This window comes from Gallinula chloropus (genome assembly GCF_964237585.1).
Source record: "Gallinula chloropus genome assembly, chromosome: 1".
NCBI classification, from domain to species: Eukaryota; Metazoa; Chordata; class Aves; order Gruiformes; family Rallidae; genus Gallinula; species Gallinula chloropus.
The window spans coordinates 24,981,102-24,998,044 of NC_140085.1; the positions used below are offsets into that span (position 1 = coordinate 24,981,102).

Consider the following 16,943-nt stretch of genomic DNA (forward strand, 5'->3'; position numbering starts at 1 on the left):
ACCCAGGTTGTCTTTTTTGGTGGGGTTCTTGTACAAGTTCAGGAAAGGGGACAATACCCCTTCTTTGAAGATACTAGTGGGGATTACAACACTGACTTTGTTCCCATAAGCTAACAGTAGACTTCAAAAACACAAAGCAAAAATATTTCTAAAAGACACCCTGACTTACCATCTGACCAACTCAACTCTTTCCATATTATAAATAACCTCAGTCCCCAGGTAGTGCTTATCTCTTTAAGAGGTACCTGTGGAGAGCAGAGATCTGTAGATAACAGTGTAAGGACTACAAATACATGGTAAGCAAAAAGAATTGCCCTCACATGGCTCCTGGCTGGCCACGCTCTTCCTGCTTGCCCATACTTCTGCTGAAGGGTGACTGTGGTTGTCTACAAACCACAGCTTCCCTAAAGCTGGAGCAAGCATTGGGAATCTTCCAAAAACACCCCCGCCCGCCCTGGACAACTTTTTAGTCTGGCAGTATGAGAGTGCCTGGGACAGGAGGCAAGCTATGCAAAGGGATACCTACTATGGCTTGCACGATGAGGTAACTGAACCCAAGCTGTCCCCACTAAGTGATTTCCCTCAGTGTTTGAGTGTAGGAACAGGCAAGTGGGCAAACAAGGCAGGCTTGGGATCAAGAGTTTGCTCAGGCTACCTCTCCTTATACAGTAGAGACACAACAGATTTGGTAAATGGACCTAAGCACCAAATCTCAGAGGTTCTTGAGTGAACCAAAGAGTTAGGAAACAAAACAACCTCTGCCCACGAAAAGTGACTTTGGGTCCCTTGAGTACAAAACTCACATTCAAATCAGTAGATTGCAGATACTAAGAGAAGGGGTAAATGCAGGGAGGAGTTTATTATCTTCTCCTAACTTAACCGTCTTCAACCTGTATGTACAGGGTACAACAAGACAAAGATAATTAACCAATTTCAGAGACAGCAATTGTATGAAGAACTGCAGAAACACACCCTGACAACATTCGGCCTCTACACCCTTAAAACCATCTTTTTCTTTGCTAACAACAAAACTGATTGCTGACAGCTGATACTTGTGAATAACATGAGGCTCTGCAATATCAGCTTAAATAAATAAGGAACCAAAGAGGGTCATTTCCTTCAAAAGGATAAACAGAAACACCATACAATATGGCTCGTGCTTACTGGGTTTGTATGCTTTGTGTGTGTATGTGTGTGCACGTGTAACAGAAACTCTCTTCTGTGGACTTTTTTCTGCAAACTATTTACAATTCAGTCTGCCTTGATAAATGCAAGCCTCCACCGTCAGCAATATTTGCTTAGTGAAGCTTAGTCTCTGTAGTTGCAAGCTTCTAAGAGCATAGTGCCTTGAGATACTGCATGAAAGGCACCAAACTCATGCAAATTGTTGTGGTAATTCCCTGACAGTGCCGTCTCTCTGACTTTCACTTCTCATTTTCACTAATGCTCAGAGAAAGCAGTTTGTGCTACCAAGGAGATTCTCTGCATAAACAGCTTAAAAATCTCAAGTATTCTATCAGACTTAGAGACACCATAAAACTGGTCCTACCTCTCACCACTCTCTGGGAGTTTCATGGGAAGGGGAAATTTTGAAATGGCAAAATCTCTTTACAATAAGACACCTCCGTTAGACTGCAGCGATGTTAGTGAAGGAGCTCTTTGATGCAAAGAACAGAATCATAAGGCAGTGTAAAATAACTGACTCCAGTCAAGTCATTGATGGCAAACCAAGCTACCCCAGGTGAACAACTGCCACACCCAGTACGTTTGATAAATTACGGCACCAAAGTCATAAATCGTAAGAGAGGAGCTTATGTGTGAATCCAGTTCAGCCCAGCCCATTCACAACTGACCAACACACAGCATTTAAAATGGAATTAAATGGTACCTTTTCATAAATGAAACTATGGATTGCCATGACTTTGGGCTGGTGTCATTCAATATTATTGACATGAAGGAATACAACAGAAACAGTCTGGTCAAAATTTTCTATTAGACATACTGAAAATATTCCTGGGCCCTAGAGCAATAGCAAAGCCAATATTTCTGAGAGCAGGAGGTTTTCTTTCCATTAAAGAAAAAACTCCAAATCTCCATTTAAATAATGAGAGAGTAAGGCAGGATTTTGAAGTTTCTTTAAACTTGATGGGCCATAGCCAGTGGTGAAAATGTTGGTAAGTCACACCAGCAGTGAGTAGTTACGCTAGTGCTTTGTGTGGGTAGGAAACTGGTTGGACATGCTGGGGCTTATCCTGCTGCTCTTTACTTTCCACACCAATGGTTCTAAGTATCATATCAAGCAGCGATAAATAAGAGCTGCACATGGCTTTTTAAAAATAGAATGGAAAACACAGTTGGTCTAAAAGTCTCCAATGAACGTTTTACAGTAATGGCTGCCCTTTCATCTATTTACTTTTATTTAGTACTCCTGACTCCTATGCTTCACCTTTGCCAGGGGTCCTGAAAGTACTCCTAGATGTTTGGAGGAGTGAACTGCTACTCAGTCCTTCCCCAGACCCCTGACAGCTAGTACAGTGCAGCCACACATCTCAGGTTCTGCAACCAGCACTAGGACCTTAATGCATCTTCTTCTTGTGGCACTTTAAGTAATGAGAGTTTTATGTAGATACAAGCTAAAAACCAAAACTTTTAAGTACCAAGCCTTCTCATTTATTAATGCAAGACACGGTTGTCTATTACTGAGAATGTGCAGTAAATTATTCCTGAAGCTGAGATTAGAATTCAGGGTGCTCCTTCCTCCAGACTTCTCTATGCTTGGCACCTTCAAGTATGCATTTCTTTATTAAATGGAGGGAGAGCAGTTCATTCTTACACCTCTTTTGCCCTCCTTGTCTGCTCCAAAGTATACTTGCTTTCCCTCCCTCAAGAAAATGACCCCATTTCTGTGGTTGAACCTGCTATATTTACTTTGCAACACACCAGGAGCACATTCATAGCAACTTACCACATTTCACCTAAGGGCAACAAATAACTTCTTATGAGAAGTTAACTCGATCACCTATGTCTTTGCAATCAATTTTGTGCCACTACTCTCCCTGTCTAAAATTGTGTAGTCCAGTAAAAGACAAAAAAATAAATTATGAATGACTCAGGCTTGAGAGGAAGGAGACAGGAAGGAGGGAGAGACACAGACATTTAAATACTAAAATTGGAAGAAAGGTAAGGAAGAGAGACCTCGTATTAAGGGAATCCCCAGCATGGAACATGCAGCAATTTTTCACGCCCTAAGCACTGAGCAGCTCAGAGCGCAGTGGGGCTCAGAAGCAAGTGTCCATCTGCTCAGAACCAATGTGTGCTGCAAGCTTGCTAAGCTTTTGCTAAGCACACACACAAATACATAAGAAGTAGCTGGGTTTTACAATTAAATAATCAGTCACAAGTAAAAAAACAGTTTCTGAAGGGCTCTTTAACAACTCTGCAAAGTGTTTTTAACTGAAGTGGAGAAGGTGAAGACCTTGGGTGTATTCCTTTTCAGCTGGTTAATGTGGATAAAAACATCTCCTTCACAACTGTGTAGCCACTAACAGTTTAGGGATGGTTAGCCACAAACCCTGCAAAAATAATCTGGCCTTGAAATAGCAACCTTTTTTTTCCCCTGTCCTCTTTTACTGGTATATAGCAGGCTAGCTTCTCAACTGGCACATATCATTGTACTTGTACTAATCCCAAACACGTTGTGCCAGTGTACAACCTTCCAAGACCTGACCCCTCTCTGCTGTCCTGGAAACAGGCCTGTGGTCTCTACAGAAAGTAATGTTCTTTTATACATGTGCAAGATGTAGGTGCCCTGCCTTTGCTAACTCATACTTAATTCTCTTTTCATTTGGTGTATTTTGTCTTCATGATTGTCCTGGGTTCGTGCTTCCCCTTCATGCTGTCCCACTCTGCTAAGGTAACCCCCTGTGCAAGCAAGACAGCTGAAGATCAGAGCAAACTCAGGGGCATCCTCAAGTACAACCACCAGAGCCGCCAAAACACTGCTGTACACACAGACAGACCCACCTCACTCTCCTTACTGGCTATCGCAAGGTCATTCTCCTTTGAGTTTTTGACTGGAGTGCCAGAAAAACTGGAACTGGGCCTGTCATTTATAGCACATTTTCTCAGATGGCTCTCAAATGTTCTTTATAAACTTTAGTAAATGAGTGAATAAACTAGTTCTCTCTGGACATAAATCACCCCGCTCACCAGCGAAGTACAGCCATCTCTGGGATGATACACAGCAGCTGCTGTAAAATCAGACCACAGCTCTACACCACAGATTAGGGCAGTAAAACACGTTGCATGAGGCAACTGAAATGGTTGGAGGAAGGAAGGGGGATGTGGTGGAGAGCATTTTGTAGTAATAATTACCTGAGTATAAATTTGGCTAAAGAGGGTGCTGTGTTTAACACTTGCATATGCACAAATCAAAACAGTCTTCCACTCCGTCAAGAGAACCTGACTATACCATTCTCCACATTTTGGCCTTCTAAAGCTCTTCCTGAAAATTGCAAAGCACCTTGACAAAAGCAAAGCCTGATGTGCTGAGCTCAAGCAATAACCTAATCAAATTCCTTTAGCAACTGGCATGATAACCGTGAGCCTGTAGCTGCTGTGCCCCCTCCCTTCCTCTTCCCTTGCATGACAGCCAAACATAGTGTATATTCCCAGGTTTAAAATAGCTTCTGCTCCTGTAACTTGCAAACGGTCTGCATAGGTCTTATTTTCTAGGCTAAAAGTAGTTAATTACAGTCATTAAGAGGACTGAACTGCTGCTGCCTTTTCCTTATTCTGGGATGGTCTCCTTCAGCAGTGCATTGCTCCCTCCTCAAAGCATGAACTGTTTGAAACTGGACATCATTAGAAAGATGGGGCTGCACAGATTAGATCTATGAATTTCCTGGTATCAAGGACAGCAGATGAATAGTTATCCTTCTCTCCCTCTTCTCCTTGGCCATACAGACACATATGCATCATCTAAAGCTAAACTGGAAAACTAGTAAAGTATGGGGAAGTGATTAGAAAGGTACTTCTGTGCAATACGTGACATAGGACAGCATGGTTTGGATGAGGCCACCAGTTGGTGGGTAGATGCACCACACAGACTGTGTTATGTGCCAACTTGCGAAAAATCACTTGTTCAATTTAAGTGCCACCGTTCTACTCCAAGTTTTAACTTTTCCAACACAAGTGTCCCTATTTCCACAACCTCTCCTAGATACTGCAAAAGGTGGAATAGTAGCAAAATACTCCGTTAGAAAACCAAGAGAGTCCAGCAGTACACGTCTGAATTGGATTAATATTGAAATACTACTAATAGCAAGTGACAGCTCAGACCATATACAGCATAGGGTCCACTTATTTCTTTAGCTTGGATCAGGAGCACACTAACATGCAGGTCTCTTGGAGACGATAGTGCGAACCAGTGCAAGTGCACAGCACGGGCTCCTTTAACCGGAACAAAACCAGAAGATTGGTCCAACTGCTAAAGAGAACATGATACACAGGGCCAGACTCAAGCTCATCCAAAATAAACTCCAGAGGTGTGTACAGTGTGCACACAACAATCCTCAATACCCACTGCCATAGACAACAAATCTGTGCCTGCTACTTGTTAATGCAAAGGTAGCCATATACATGGTCTCCCTGTGTGAAATGTCTGTAAGCGATTGGCCAATTAATCATAGAATAATTTGGGTTGGAAGGGACCTTTAAAGGTCATCTAGTCTACCTCCCCTGCAATGATCAGAGCTGACTGCAAGCAGTCAGCCCTTACTCTATGCACTTACATGGAAACGTTTATTAATTCATATAGCCATTTACAGACAGATATGAATGACATCACGTAGCTATCATATCAGATACCCCTCCCAGCAATTTCCCTTTGGCTTCTCTAGGCTTTCAGTTTTCAGGAACTGGCAAGGAGATGAACCGTGTTTCCCCAGGGGCTGCACAACAGGGGTTTCTACGTGCAGCTTTGCCACCAGTATGAACTGGTAAACAGGACATACTCCAGGCCCAGTTGCAACTTCCTATCTTTGCAGGCCTTAAGGGTGTCAGTTGGAGTAACCGGACACGAGGGTGAGTTTAGGTCTGCTGTATTTGAACAAAACAAGTAAACACGCCCCATCTAGAGTGTTGCAGAGCTCATCACCTAGGAATATAACCTAAACCCTGTAAGTTAGAACATGAGACATCAATGATTTCATTGTATTGAGCTAACTCACGCCAGAGGTATGAAGCATGCACCCAGAAAAAGCTCTTTGGATCAGACTGTACAGTCCTAACCTCCACTGCTGTCATCCCTCTGCACCCTCAGAGCAAAAGCAATGTTAGATGAAGAACCACCACGCTCTGAACCTTGTCATGCAAGACAAAAGACAACATTTTCTGTGTACACGAATCCTGGCTTTTGTGTTTGCGCAGTCAGAAAGGGAAATGGTAGCTTCTGAATGGGCATACGTCTGCACAGTCGAGAATTTTCTATTACCAGCAAAGCAGAAAATTATACAACTCTTTTCTTGTTCTGTAAGTGCAACGCAGAGCATAGAATGCATAAAAAGTAGGAAACTCCCAAAATTGTATAGTTAAGGATTTCAGCATGCAAATCCAGCAGCTAAAATCCTGCAAGACAGCCATGCCTGCTGTCATTTTATTCCTGCTAGCCTCATGATCCATTATAAAAGCGTTCACAAAGAGACCCTCAATCTGAATTCTTGGAACTAACAACTTGTGCAGAGAGTGTAAGGTGGAAGAATGGCTGCTGCATGGTCTGCTAGATATATAAAATGTTGTCAGTGGTTATCCAGGAATCATAAATGCTCTTAGTAAATACAGATAGTGAAGGAGAAGTAATTCGAGTGCAGTATAAGAGAATTACATATTGTGATTTTTTTTTTGAATCATACACATATATTCTGCTGCTGAAGGAAAAAAAAATTAAAACATCAAGGTTTATGTAAGAACACTGTTTATGTCCTTACAAAGACCAGTAAATAAAATTGACCACAAAAGCAATAAAAGTCTCTGGACATGAGGAAAAAAATAGAAATGTGTAGTTTTAGAGTCTGGCAACAGCTGCTTTATTTCAATAACATAAAATATTTTGTAAAGGTTAAGCTTTCACTATGACATAAAGTTTCTGGGCCATCTCTTTAGTTGCTGTAAAGTGACGCTATTTAACAGTTTCCACTAAACTGTAAACAATATAGATTAATTTTTGGCTGAAGACCTTAATAAAATGTTGATGCATGCATATATGACTGAGACAAACAGGGCTCATGCTGCTGCCACAGTGGCACGATGACATTCACATTGCATTGCTCCCCACATGAAGTTTCACACCAGCACATTGTACTCACGTGTTTTGCTGAGAACTCATTAACCTCCTGAAGCACTTTCTCCTGGCACTCTGGATTGGTGGCCAGCAAGTATGTAGCAAAGGACAGTGTGCTAGTGGTGGTCTGGTACCCAGCGATCAGGAACAGGAAAGCTTGGCCAGCTATCTCATCGTCTGTTAACATCTTCTGAACCTTTTTAGATGGGTGCCTGCCAGCAAGAGGCTCCTCGTTCTGTCTGGAAGAGGCAGATGGGCTGATCACATCAGAACACCCGGCTGCCAGGGAGTCAGCTGAGTTGCGGGAGTCAAGCATCCACTGAAGAAAGTCTCTGCGCCTCTGCAGAATACAGGATGAGAAGAAGCGTAAAGAATGGGTCACAGAGCAATGCCTTTACCCATGGGAGATGGAAGGAGAGAGCTGCTTCTTATTTACACTGCTCACTTGGCTCCAATAGAATGGTCACCAGCCTTTCACTGAATAAGGAGACTTCTACGCCACAGCTGGAAATGCCATCACTAAGAGCCAGTCACTGCTTTCATTCCAGTGGGATGAGAATGATCTTCCCCCAGTACATAACAGGTACATACTTTCACATAACATTGCTAATGGACAGCTCCATACAGCACTTCACTCTTCCTGAGGATGAGTTCTTGGCACTTGCTGGAAGGGGTCTGACATAGCCAATGCACAGTCCCATGTGCACATGCCAACCAGAGGTGGCTCAACTCATGCTTGGAGAAGTTGGCTTATCTGCTTGGAGGCCTCATATGTTCACATGGCCCAGTGCATGAAAGTCACCGTCTAGGTTTACGGTTGCATCTACAATAATTTCTGTTCCAGTCTAAAAATAGATCTCAGGAAACTAAAAACTGATCTCAGTAAACTAGTGTATCTTTTTATGAGAAAGTAAGTTATGAACACTTGTATGAATACAGCATTCTTATTTTTTTAAACGTATTTGCAGAAACACATTACAACAGTAAGCATTCCTCTACCATAAACCCTGTTTGGGTGCTTTGACTTTGCAAAATTCCCACTAGATGATTCTACTGTTATGAAAACTGCTTTCTTTCACGCTAGTTTCTGACAGAAAAACTCTAATAAACAGACCTATGGACAAGAGTGAGTTGACTCCAAACCAGTCTGAACAGCAAGCTTGATTAGGCTTTGAAATATAACCCAAAAGGTTTGAATTGACTTTTGGGAGTGGGCATAATAGAATTGTGCTGAACCTAAGCCATAAGGCTATGTGATTGATTTTCAATTCCTCAAATACCAACAGAATACATGATAGCTCGAGGACCTAGGAGTGACTGCAGTGCTAGAAGATGACAACTTGTGCAGTAGGATGGACAAAAGAAAGGACCAAGTCTTTCTTCAAAAGAAAATAAATGCCATAAAGCTGCATTTATCTGTTAAAAGAAATCGTTTGAATGATTTCTTGGATGTGATGATTGAGAGATAAAGCAGAAAATGGAAAAGCCAGAGAAAAGGATGGGCAAACCAGATAAGAGTGAGGAAGGACTAATTCATTATAAATGTCAAAGGAGTTACTCAGATGTTTTTTTACATGACATGAAAAAAAGAGAGCAGAGAGACAACAAAAGAGGAGAAATAGTGTCCTGTGCTTAGCTCTGCTGCCAACAAACTGTTCTGACCAATCTTCAGGCAGAGAGGAATGGTTATTTTGAGGTTTTTGTAATACAAGGGATTAGCACGATGTCTCTAACAGATCCTTCCCTCTACCCCACAGAACCTTTTCATTTTGCATGGGTACATTATGCACCTTGTACCCATGACCACAGTGTACCTTACAGATGGGTACAACCAGGAATCAATGCTCCAGATAGTAGCCAGTGCAAGTTACTGCACGCTGAAGGACTCCACAAGTTGGCCACTCAGGCTGCAATACCTCCAAGGCATGGGAAACGTGCTTTTTCCCCAGTAAATAAAAGGCCACAAAGCAACATTGTAAATGTTGTCCTCAACAAATGAGCTCCAGCTCAGAAAATCTTCCTTGTGCCTAGACTTGGGCACAATTTCCATATTCAAATTGGCCATGCTGCCTTGGTCTCTCTTTTCTAATACAGCAAGCCAAAAGTTGTAGCTACCCTGCCACAGTCATCCTCCTCCAGCATGAAAGCATACTTCTGCTCCTTTATGTTTCTCTAAATAGGAGGAAACAATGCTGTGCATAGCCAAAAATCTCTAAAAAACTTTTCCAGGAAGGGCTTTATTCACATTCTGGGCATCCCTGTACTGCACAAGTCAGAGTCCAACTCTTTGGCACAGCCTGTGCTTCAGGGTTTTTTCCTGGTACTTATATTTGGTTTAGGCCATTTTTAAAATAACATAATTATAATAAAACTCCTCCAAACAGTCCAGTTCCAGTGTGTTCACTGGTATGTGGATAAATCAGTTCAGGACAGTAAAGAACTGCATCTGTAGTAATATTTCCTTTCATTTCTTAAGACTAGTCATCGTCACCTTTATGACATCAAAATGTATAATTACATTCCTACACAGTGGAGTTGTAGCAATATAACATACTCTAGTTAAATGATACAACATTTGGCATGGTGCTGCATTCATCCTTCTCTAGCTGTGAATTTTCTTGTAAACAAACCCATCTCTCTCTGTGGGTCTGCAGTTCCCAGTCAGGAGCTGTTAGCTGAGTCTGGTCTTATATTTAGACAATACACTCTCTGGAGACCCTGTAAGATGTTTCTCCAGCCTTAGACAAAATCAGGTCCTGGCCTTATACAAAGCATCTGGTTATTCCTGTGATAGTAAAGTAATAATCCTAATGACTAGTGAATAAAATTTCATTCATGAGGATTTTTTTCTGAAAGCAAACTTAATGAATGCTAGCACGAGTGAATATTCCCAAGAATGTGCTCTGAAATGCCTCTGTGGCCATTTTGAGGAGCTCTTTTTATTACCCACATAATACATTTGGTTAGGAATTTAAAAGCTTGTCTTGTTGCAGAATCTGTTTATAAGGTCACCCTATGAAGAAACAACAAGATACCTTATCTGTGCCATGGAATTCGTTCACAGGTGAGCAGGGGTTGCTAAGAGCAGTGGCTGTGGAATAAATCCTTACAAAAACAACATTAATCTGTAAAAACTACTTGAATAATAGTGAGGGGAAAAATAGCATAAAATTAGAAAGATGCAAGCCTTTTTTCAAGATAATTCTACACGGTAGAAGCAGCTATATTTTAGCAAAGCTTCTCTTCCTTATGGTTCATTCTACTTCACTTTAGGCATCAGTATAGAATGCAACATAAAAAATCATCATCAACCCAAGCGAGAGAAAAGATTTCCAGGGTTATAACCAGTCATAATGAAACATATTTTTCTTCCGCACCACCAGGATGGAAAAAATCACTCTGACTCAAAAAAACCCTAACAGTGGCAATAGAGGCAAACACCAGCATAAAACCAAATATAATTGGATTGTTAAGTGCTGGGAATGAGGAAAAGGTATCTCATGAAAATTCACGGGGGTTTTCTCCACTTCAGTTGACAGGAGAATAAAAAAAATTAAAAAAAGCAGCATTTCTTTCAGTTTGACAACAGACCAGGTACTGACAATGTCACTGCACAAGAATATTCTCTGGTCATCACATACAGCTGCCGGCTTTCTCTTTCCATCAGGGACATTTGTTTGATTTTCCTCACAAAAAGCAGAAGTCCATAATAGCCTCTATCCTGTCCTCTGACACTAGCGTAGTTACATTACAATGGCCCCAGAAACAGGTTCCCACTTCAAAAGATCAGCGTGCCGATGAGACGGACTCTTGTTTTGCCCTCATGTAACACAGAGCCTTATCATTAAGCCAATGAAGATTGAATGAAAAGCTACTATTTGAAAAAATTGAATTTGAATGCAGTGTGGGACAGGGTGCATGTCTAACTTGGTGGTGACACAGACATCCCCTTTGAAATATATAATAAGACAAGCCCCGCTTTCAGCTTCCCCAAGATAGACACCCTGCAATATATCTCCTGACACCGGTGTTCTGGGCCGTATCATTTCTCTCATTAGTCTCCTTAAACATCACCTGGCCATGCAGAGAAATCATTCTGCGCAGAACCGTAACAAGCGATGTGCTGCACGCTGGAAGAATAGACGTGTGCTGTACTGGGGAAGGCCAATCCAGCAGCATCTATCACCCCTCCTCAAATCACTGCTTTTAAGTTTCCCAACTGTCAGAAAGAGAGAGATATCTCGCTTACATGCCTGATGTATCATGACTTTTCTCACAGGAGGCAAGGGTCCTGGGCTGGGGTGGGGGGGGGAGCAGGGGATGTCTCCAGCTCTTTCTATCCTAAACAAGGAACTGCATTTTCACATCTAAGACTGACACGCTAGCTGACCTTTCTGTGAATCCACTGCTGCTTTGGGGATCCAGCATGTTTTCAGTAAAGAGATTGGGCCATGCAACTTCTCTAACAAGGCAAAGCAAAAATAAGGTACTTAAGGTATATTAGCTATCCTTAAGTAATTTTTTACTAATATACTTAAGGTGTATGAGTTGCAATTTTTGTAACTAATGTTTCAGATGTATTTTCTGCAAACAATATTCAATTTTTTTCACCACTCTGATAGCTCAGGAGAGCCCAGAGCTACAGAAAGTAACTTAAAAACAAAGGAAGCAGACTAGAAGATATAATTGGTTGGCATTCTGTAAAGCACTTCCTGTGGTACGAACGTCACACTGTGTGACGCTGTTCATATAATACCACTCACAATAAACTGTGCAGACCTTCCTACCCTTTCTAAGATGTTGTGATAGCAGCTCAAAAAAGCGGAAGCTAAGCTTCAGAATCCTTATCTAGCAGGTATAAAGCTCACATCTCTCTGAAATACTATTTCAGTTTCCTACAAACTTGTACAAACACTGCTGTATTAGTTTCTATCCAGGTCACTTTTTGTAAGTTTGATTTAGCGACCATCTCTTTAGGTGAGATAAACCTGTGTCACCCTGAAGTTATCACTAGAGCACTGCAGCAGCTACCCAGATCTTTTTGAAAAACAAGCACAAACCACAATCCCACAAAACTATCATTTGCCAAGCTGCTTTAAAAGGATCAAATTCAACCTCTCCACAACACTGACAGGTTTCATTTGATTTCTCAGTAAAATCTTTAAAAAAAAGCCAGTCTCTCTTCCAATACATCCAGTCCCAAAACATTTCAGAGAGATCATCCTTTCGCCTCGTGCTTGAACCCAGAAGCTGGAATTAACTAGGAGGCCAGAGCTGACAGCCCTCATCAAATTTGTGCATCTGAAGGTTGTAGGATGGTGCTTTCATAGGTGATGCTCAGCTCTGGAAGGGTGTCTGTGGAACTACAGGATACGGACATCGTTCAAGAGTGGCTGGGAGGCTTTCAGTCTGGCAGGAAAAAAATCTTTTGTTTGTGTTTGTTAACATCAGCTGGTGAAGCCACGGCAATGTTTTTGTTGTAAATGGGATGAATGGCCATGGGACAGCATGTCTTACAAAGCAACATCACTTGCATTAAAAACCTGAGTAAATATATTGAAAAAAAAAACCCTAAAAAATGAATCAAATCACTGAGTGCCCACCTGGAAAGCAGAGCCGCATTTTGCCAGCCTGACCCGACCTTAACATTGGTAGCAAAACCCCAGGCTGAGATGATTTCGTTTAACTTTAGACTTGTCCTGATATTTTCATATATTATCATCACCAAACTCCTACAAAAGTTTCTGGCAGTGGTTCACAGCAATGAGGGAGCACTGTGAGTATTCAGTGTCACCGCATTTGATGTCAGAAGCCACAGTGATGCCTTTGCTTTCTACATGAAAGGAAAAAAAAAGTGTCCCTACAATAACGTTGCAAAAATTCTACATGAAATGCTGAGCAGGCCAAGAAAGGGGCACATACATCAGCAAATTGATGAAGGCACCCAAGCATGGAAAATATTAAACATGGTACCAAAATGTATCTTCTGTGTGTGACCAATGCTCTTTTAAAAAATAAAAAATAAAAAACCCAAGAGCAAGTGTAAATTTAAGCGCATCAGAGATTTTATTGACTGAGCTGGCCACTAAATCTGCAGAGTGGCCAATATGAATTACTGGTTAAAGCACTGACATCCACAGAAGCTGGTATGCTTAAAGCTGCACTCCCTTTTTTGCCTTTAAAACACGGTTATAACCAGTGCAGCTTCTCCATCTGTAAAATCGGTACAACACACATCAAATCTTATAAAACCCCATGAGGAAAAGCTAATGATGATCTCAGAAACCCCTTTAAGACCTGGGATGAAAACAGATTTACACAGACTCAGAGTTTAAGGGAAAAGCACCATCATATGGGGGAAAGAGGCCTGGAAGGAACTCGGCAAGTTATCTACTCCATCCCCTTGCCAGGAGGCAGCATCAGCCAAACCACCACTGACAGCTGTTTGTCTAACCTGTTCCTAAAACCCAGCCAAACTTCAGCTTCACACAGGCTCCCCAGGCAGTCCACCCCAGCACTGAACCATTCCCATCACCAGAGAGGTTTCCCCTCCTCTGGTGAGTCAGTGCAGATATTGCACATCATTAGGTTTCACCCAGCTACACCCTGATGTCTGAGACTCCACAACCTGTACTTGTATATGTGTGTCTCTATACATGTTACATCAGTATGTCTTCAGCAAGGCACACTGATAACAGGAAATTCATACTGCTGAAAAATACAAAAGTATTTTCATGTGATAGTGCCTTCCTTCATGAGGCAAGGGAGAAGAGCACTCAGGTACTGTTGGTTTCTTCCAACATTTCTGACCTTCAAAATGCAAATTTAAAGTAAGAGCATTAGTAATCTAGAGAGGCAAGCCTAGTTCAACATGAAAATAAAGCAGGGGTCGGGGCAGGATTCTTAAAACCAAGTTTGTCAGGGATCCATTTCCTTTCAGCTTACACTGCTGCAAGTGGCTGTAGAGGGCTCGCACGCTGCACGACAGCCTCCTCAAGATGTTCCTACACAGTGCAGGTTGAAAATGAATTGGAATTTCAGTTGTGATTGTTGGTGAATGGAGAGAGAGGGAAGAACTGTTTCTAGTTGAGACAAGCTCTTTATGGCTCTTGTAGAAGGAGGCTGGTTTTAATCTAAACCGTATGTGGACCTGTTGACTGAGAACTGCAAAGATCTTAGCTGGAGGTCTAACTTGGCTGAAGTGATGCTACAATTAGGGGAGAGAGAAAATAAGGCTCACACCTATTAAATTGTTTCATTAATTATGTGGGCCCACAGAGAAATGTATGGATTGTCTAGAGAGCTGGAAAGCCTTCCAGCAGTTCTTCAGTGTAAAATCAAGTGACTGTCTGCAGCCTTGTCCTTTTATACCCCTAATGAACTGACCCTTGTCCCGGACTCTGAGGTGTTTCCTTCCAAGACCAGGCTGAGTAGAACAATCTAGGTATATAAGAGAAGCCCTAAGGTTCTCCATGAAATCGAGTATAATGGCAAAGAAGTGCCATGCACTTTGTGGCAGCTAGTTGACATCTCTGTCACATTGGGCTGGCACCCTCAGTCCGGAGCACAACACAACTTTATAATTACCACAGCTCCCTCCATCACACACACACACACACACACAGAAAGCTCAGAAAACAGCCCAAACAGTCTCTATTTGCAAAACATTTAGGATAACAAGACTCCAATAATGACTCCTAGCATTATCGGGGTAGAAATAATAAACACTGCATTTGTGTTTGTGGCAGCTGAGCTTCTCCACATGTGTTTCGCTGCTTGGGGGTGGAGGAGTGAGGTTATCAGAATACACAGTGGGCATACACAGCAAGAGAAAGGAGAAGAATCACACTTGGGACAGTGTGTGGAGCAGGCACTGGCCTCCCAGTAAACCATCCAACACTCCTCCCCCTCTGCTATTTGCAGGGGGAAGGGACGATGCAGGAAGGGGGTGGTTTAGGCTAAGCATCTGACGCCCAGAGGCTTGACCCTCTGCCTACTCAAATTGCTGACTAAAGGCTTCTGTTCCAGGCAGCACTCAGTTCCTTTTCTATTTGCCACAGATTATAATTCTATTTGCTTAAATTTAATTCCTGATTAATATCCAGTTCTGTTTTTAGCAGTTGCCTGACATTCAAGAAAATGCACAGGAATCTCATTATTGCTTCTTTATCCTTTGTTCTTCCTGCCCCGTATGCCTGCAAAACCCTACCACTCACTCTGAAGATCCATCAGGATGTTTTGGGGGCATCATGCGAATTTACTGTGCCAGTCCTGTCCTCCCTCATCTCTCCCCATGGTCTGTTCAAGGCCCTCACCTTCTGCATCACATTACATGTAGATTGCATATGTTTTGGGGGAAGGAACACCTCATTATTTGGTTTTGTGAAGGCTTTCAGTAATTCTGGGTAACTAAAAAAATATGTTATGGCTGTCAGACTGATAAAAATGACATGTTCTGTTACAAAAAGTACACTTAATGTTATTTATGCTCTTTGTTAAGAATATGGAAAAAAATAAAATACACTTGCATTTTCTATTACTCCTCTGTGCAACTGCTCTCCACTGCTGGCAGGCAATCCTACTGCTGGCTTATCCATTCAGGATCACACCTGCATCCTACATTAGGATTTATCCCGGATCTTCAGCTATATTAAACTGGGTTTTACCTATAGTACATAAATTGCCTCTACATCTGACCCTCCACTTGGGTGCATGAAGGTTTCTACCGCAGTGGGTGAAAGCAGCGTCGGGAAGGGAAGGATTATTTTCAGCTCTCAGGTGACCAATAACAAATTGTGTTATCCTCCCCAGCTTCACAGATGCTCGGTTCAGTTATGGGTTTTATCCAATAGATGGCTCCTCGGTAGCAGGAAGGATTCTCCCCCTGCTCTCCTTCCCTTCGCAGAGTTTCAGTGCGACTTCCTAATACTTACGTGGCCATTATCTTGCAAATATGGGCATTTTGTGCACACTGATAAACACACAGAAGAGGCACGTGGGCAGGAAGGAAAGAACAAAAGAAAAATTAAATGGCATTTTATGTATTTCATACCACTTTGTCCTCTGCCAATACAGGGATGCATGAAAAATGACAGTCAGGCAGCCTGTGGTCTGGAATGCTTCCTAAAGTCAAACTAAAAAAAACCCCAACAACTTCAGAAACACATGAATGTTAACAGCATGCCAGAATACCAGCTGTCTTTCTCCCCGAAAATATGAGGACATCTCCCACATCTTACATATCCCTGACTGAGAAATGCTTAAGGAACTTACAGGCATCATTACTCCTCTGTTGATGAAAGACTTTTCACAAGGGGGGAAAAAGAAAATCCTATGTGTAATTATTGATATAATGAACCAGGAGAGCTTTGAGTAATTGGCAGGGTGCAAGTTAACATCATTATGAGTAATGTTGCCATTTCTGAGATGGGGAAAGTAAATATGCTTTTGTTGTTTTCTAGAAAAACATAATCAGAATAATAATAGCAAAACCTGAGATTAATTATGTTCAGACAAGTTATGTTTATCCCTTGTACGTGCTTGTGACTTCTCTGACTCAGATGAGCAGTTCCCACTCACTTCTGTCCTGAGACCTACCTTGCAC

General features: G+C 41.9%; 1 protein-coding gene across 1 annotated transcript in view; it reads right to left on the minus strand.

The window, feature by feature from the left end:
* Window positions 1–16,943, minus strand: part of TBXAS1 (thromboxane A synthase 1) — a gene marked incomplete at both ends in the record, with an annotated part of 228,805 nt that overhangs the window by 58,649 nt on the left and 153,213 nt on the right. The window contains one exon of the mRNA XM_084262817.1: window positions 7,365–7,679. Coding sequence (XP_084118943.1) covers window positions 7,365–7,679 — 315 coding nt within the window. The remainder of the gene's footprint in view (window positions 1–7,364; window positions 7,680–16,943) is intronic.